The sequence below is a fragment of the Bufo gargarizans genome, chromosome 9, assembly GCF_014858855.1.
Source record: "Bufo gargarizans isolate SCDJY-AF-19 chromosome 9, ASM1485885v1, whole genome shotgun sequence".
Taxonomy (NCBI): domain Eukaryota; kingdom Metazoa; phylum Chordata; class Amphibia; order Anura; family Bufonidae; genus Bufo; species Bufo gargarizans.
Window position 1 is genome coordinate 160,054,703 of NC_058088.1, and position 5,294 is coordinate 160,059,996.

The window sequence follows — 5,294 nt, forward strand, 5'->3', positions numbered from 1 at the left end:
ATAGGACATGTTCTATCTTTTTGCGGAATGGAAGTACGGGACGAAACCCCACGGAAGCACTCCGTAGTGCTTCCGTAGGGTTCCATTCCGCATCTCCAGATTTGCGGACCCATTGAAGTGAATGGGTCCGCATCCGTGATGCAGAATGCACACGGAACGGTGCCCGTGTATTGCGGATCCGCAAATGCGGTCCGCAATACGGCCACGGAGCGCACACGTTCATGTGCAATAAGCCTAACCATGAGCCTGTTTCCTTTGAGTGAGATGGACCTATTGCCCACACGCTGCTCTGCGCTATCATTTTACCAAAGATACATTAAGAAAAATTAAACTACACATGTAAAATTAAACCATGGGGGTGCAGTCCTGGCTCCTGCACAGCGTCTCCAGGTGAGGCATCTTTCACACAAACGTATTGGTTCCGGTCCCCAATGCACGGGCAACCTGCGTGCGGCGGCCGGGACTGATCTAGACCCATTCAACTTGAATAGGTCCGTGATCCGTTTGTTCCGCAAAATGTTAGAACAAGTTAAGTTCCGTTCCGTGCTTCCATTCCGCACCGCATCTCCGGATTTGTGGACCCATTTAAGGTAAAGGGTCCGCATCCGAGATGCGGAATGCACACGGCCGGTGCCCCGTGTATTGCGGAACCGCCGTAGGCCGGTAGCACTACGGCCGTGTGAAAGAGGCCTAAGGTTGCCAGGCTGCGGTAACATGTAGGATTGTGCTGGTGTTTTTCGGTACTTCAGTGTTTTTTTTATTTTGGTGGTAAACATTCTAGCTTCACGTTAGTTGAAGGTCCCTGGGAACTATAAAAGGCAGGACACACAAGTGTGTTCTTACTCCTTGATAATTTGGGGGAGTTTCTTCTGTCTTTATGGTTTATTTTTGAAAACGCAGCGCGCTGGAGCTCTTGGTGGGGTTTTCAGAGAAAGAGGCCATGAAGAAAACTGTGGTAAGGAAACACCGTTTGCCAAAAAAAATGCAAATAATGCAGATGGATAACCACATGTGGTATTCTGCCATCATTATAACCCAAAAAATGCAAACTAAATTTGTGGGGGGGGGGGGGGGGGGAGGTCTATGGCGTGTGTGAGTATAAAGTGTACAGTGCAGAGCTGTGTGTATAACGCGTGCAGTGCAGAGCTGTGTGTATAAAGTGTACAGTGCAGAGCTGTGTGTATAACGCGTGCAGTGCAGAGCTGTGTGTGTATAACGCGTGCAGAGCTGTGTGTATAAAGTGTACAGTGCAGAGCTGTGTGTGTATAACGCGTGCAGTGCAGAGCTGTGTGTATATACAGTGCAGAGGTGTGTGTGTACATTACTGAGTGCAGAGCTGTGTATGTATAGAGTAGAGTGCAGAGCTGTGTGTACATTGTGCAGTGCAGAGCTGTGTGTACATTGTGCAGTGCAGAGCTGTGTGTGTCCAGGGCTCAGAAGCGCACACATCTCATGAGGAAACTTGGAAAGTCTCACATAACTGCATGAATCTCCCCAGCAGCTCCGCCTGACTCCGCCCGCACACGTGACTGATCACATGGTCATGACATCATCAAAGGTCCTTTAGCCTGTACAGCTCTGCCTGCCTACGTCATGTTGGGCGCGACTTCTCAGTGACTCTATGGGGACCGGATGCGGAGTGAGGACTGGGATTGTTACCGTGGAGAGGCGTTACCTGGGCAGAGCGCCACACACCGGTGGGGACGGGAGATGTACGTCCTGGGGGTCAGTGGTTTCTATGTGCTGTAGGTGGCCAACCTACCTTCACCTGGAGGGGAGGTCACTTGGGGGGAGAGACTGTGGGAATCTATCAGGGGGCAGGGAAGGAGGGGGCGGTGCGTAATAACTAGTGCCCCCAATAACCGCCATGTTCCCTTAGAGAAGGGGGGGGGGGGGTGTAATAACTAGTGCCCCCAATAACTGCCATGTTAGTTCCCTTAGGGGAGGGGGGGGGGTGTAATAACTAGTGCCCCCAATAACTGCCATGTTAGTTCCCTTAGGGGAGGGGGTGGTGCGTAATAACTAGTGCCCCCAATAACCGCCATGTTCCCTTAGAGAAGGGGGGGGGGGGTGTAATAACTAGTGCCCCCAATAACTGCCATGTTAGTTCCCTTAGGGGAGGGGGTGGTGCGTAATAACTAGTGCCCCCAATAACCGCCATGTTCCCTTAGAGAAGGGGGGGCGGGTGCCTAATAAATAGTGCCCCCAATAACCGCCATGTTCCTTTAGAAGAGGGGGCGGTGCGTAATAACTAGTGCCCCCAATAACCGCCATGTTCCTTTAGAAGAGGGGGCGGTGCGTAATAACTAGTGCCCCCAATAACCGCCATGTTCCCTTAGAGAAGGGGGGGGGGCTGGTGCGTAATAAATAGTGCCCCCAATAACCGCCATGTTCCTTTAGAGAAGGGGGGGGGCGTAATAACTAGAGCCCCCAATAACTGCCATGTTAGTTCCCTTAGAGGAGGGGGTGGTGCGTAATAACTAGTGCCCCCAATAACTGCCATGTTCCCTTAGAGAAGGGGGGGGGGGTGCGTAATAACTAGTGCCTCCCAATAACCACCATGTTCCTTTAGAGAAGGGGGGGTGCGTAAGAACTAGTGCCCCCAATAACCGCCATGTTAGTTCCCTTAGAGGAGGGGATGTGGACACCTTACTGGGAATTACTGTGGATCTGTAACAACCTTGTGCTGGTGGAAGACCGCCCGACCCCATTCACTATAATGGGGACTGGCAGAGATCCGGACGCAGCACGGCAAACATGGTAGTTACGGATCCAGCAGGCTGCCAGAACCATTAACGTCAGTGTGAAACAGGCCTTAGACTGAGCTAAAAAACAACTGGGTTTGGCAGACAGTACACTAATATGAATGGGGGCCTGTACTGCTTTGATGGTCATAAGAGATAATGTTCATCAGAAATGACTCCTTTGTTGTATCTTTACCTTTCACGTTTGGTTTTCAGATGTCCCGCTCCGGATCTGGATGATGCTTAGAGTTTCTGAATAGGTTTCACAAGCAGATGTCTAAGGATGAGTGAGGGAACTGGAATGCTCCACTTCACTCTGGACAACCATGGGGACTCCATGCTGGGGAGGATGAATGCTCTGAGGGAACAGAACAAGTTCTGTGATGTCACCGTGTACATTGATGAGGTTGAGGTCCCAGGGCATAAGGTGGTGTTTGCCGCTGGGTCACCTTATTTAAGGGACCAGTTTCTTCTAAGTAATGCCCAGGAAGTGCACATCTCCATTCTGCAGAACTCCGAAGCTGGGAAATACCTTCTTCTGTCCTGTTACACTGGCGTCCTTGAATTCCCGGAGATGGAGCTTGTGAACTACCTGACGGCCGCCAGCTTTCTGCAGATGAGTCATGTCGTGGAAAGATGCACACAGGCCTTGTGGAAGTTTATTAAACCCAGGCAGGCACCGGAGGCGAAAGAGGAAGAAGATGAAACCGGTGGAGTACCTGAAGTTGTGGAACCCGAGGAGGAAATGGACAATACTCTGCAACCAGATTCACCAGCGACCACCAACTCTGAAGATAGTTCTGATAACGATGACATCCAGATCGTCAAGGTAGAGTCTATCGGTGACATGTCCAGTGACAAAGCCAAAGTAAGCCAAAGCCAGTTCCTGTCTTCTGAACAGACGTCTCTGCACTCCTTGGAGCCTCAGCATTCGCTTATAAACTCCACTGTAGAAAACCGAGCTGGAGAGACGGACAACAACCCAATCCACAACTACACGGTGTCCGACAACAGCAGCGACAATATGGGGCCATCACCCAAAGAACTCTTTGGTCCCAGCAACCGGATTTTAGACAAAACCCTGCAGTGGCATCACCAGTGTCCCAAGTGTACTCGAGTATTTCGCCATCTGGAAAACTACGCCAACCATTTAAAGATGCACAAGCTGTTCATGTGTTTACTATGTGGAAAGACATTTACTCAAAAGGGCAACTTGCACAGGCACATGCGGGTACACGCAGGCATCAAACCCTTCCAGTGTAAGATATGTGGCAAAACGTTCTCTCAGAAATGCTCCTTACAGGACCACCTGAACCTGCATAGTGGAGATAAGCCCCACAAATGCAACTACTGTGATATGGTGTTTGCCCACAAGCCCGTGTTACGGAAACACCTAAAGCAGCTGCACGGTAAAAACAGCTTTGACAATGCCCACGAGAGGGGCAGCCAGGACGTCAGTCTGGACTTTGACTCTTTTGCTGGTGGCCACGACGGCAGCGAAATGATCACTCAGAGTCTACATAAGTAAAATAAAAGGACGTGTTTTAAGAATTACGCTTTTAAATGCAGCCGCAGACTGTTCAGCTGCGGAGTGACTATAGGTGGACATCGGTCATATAAAGGCTACTCACGTTTTGAGAAACAACTTTATGTAGCGGTTTTTAACGTGAACCATGTGGTTTTGTTGGCCGGTTTTGGCGTTTTTATAATCGGAAAATGGAGTGACTTAATAGTAACTTTTAGGCAGCTATGCTTTGTGCAACTTTTTACTATTGGATATGATTTTGCAGGTCTGACGAGCACAGTGTTCATTGTACTGCAGTCGGCATGAACACAGCAGCTAATGTAGGGGAAGGTATAGAGATGTAATTCTCTAGTAACACACCTTTATGTATGTGTATGTCAAAAAATTATGTATAACCCTATAGAAGTGCTGAATATTTATGTGATGGGATCGCATGTGGCTCAAAAAGCTACATTTGTGTGATCAAGAGTGGGGTTCTCATGGTGGCAGACAGCTGAGCTCCCACTGTAATGGCCATTAAACCCCTGAACAGTGCGGACAGAAGCAACCCTGTCATCTACAGAGCAGGAAACCACTGCTGGGGCACTTGGCAAAATGACTGCAGGGTGGCAGTGGGTTTAGAGGGCAGCTGGGGACTGACCAAGGCTGTCAGGTCTGCAGATGTCATCTGCCTAGATTTCCCTTCATACATTGATGGGTAATAATGCTTTGTTTCAAAGCATTATATAGAAGTGATTGCTACGTCTAGTCCCCTAGTTGGACAAAAAGTTTGCGCAATTAAAAGCCCCTCATCCAAAAACAGCAAAAATGTAGCTAAAAATAGTAGCCGTTATCTCTAAACTCCTGACAGCTCATAAACTCTCATTTAAACTAAATTCTTATCAAACTGCTAAGAGTTTAGCTACAATAGGTATTTATGAGCTGTTAGGAAAGTACAGGTAAGGGCCACATCATGTTTTTCCCATCCGTTTAACATATTAAAAAAATGGATGCCTCAGACTGATGCCATACAGTGGCATCTGTTC

General features: G+C 48.9%; 1 protein-coding gene across 3 annotated transcripts; it reads left to right on the forward strand.

Annotated features, from left to right (window-relative positions):
- The first annotated feature begins 1,584 nt into the window (after window positions 1-1,584).
- Window positions 1,585-4,669, forward strand: ZBTB26 (zinc finger and BTB domain containing 26). Of its 3 annotated transcripts, none has more exons than XM_044306379.1 (2): window positions 1,585-1,712; window positions 2,961-4,669. In XM_044306379.1, the coding sequence occupies exon 2, from the start codon at window positions 3,028-3,030 to the stop codon at window positions 4,270-4,272; it is 1,245 nt and encodes a 414-aa protein (XP_044162314.1). In that variant the 5' UTR covers window positions 1,585-1,712; window positions 2,961-3,027; the 3' UTR covers window positions 4,273-4,669. The 3 variants fall into 3 exon arrangements, with proteins under 3 accessions (XP_044162314.1, XP_044162315.1, XP_044162313.1); XM_044306380.1 differs by having other exon boundaries at window positions 1,585-1,697; XM_044306378.1 differs by having other exon boundaries at window positions 1,602-1,725.
- The last annotated feature ends 625 nt before the right edge of the window (window positions 4,670-5,294 follow it).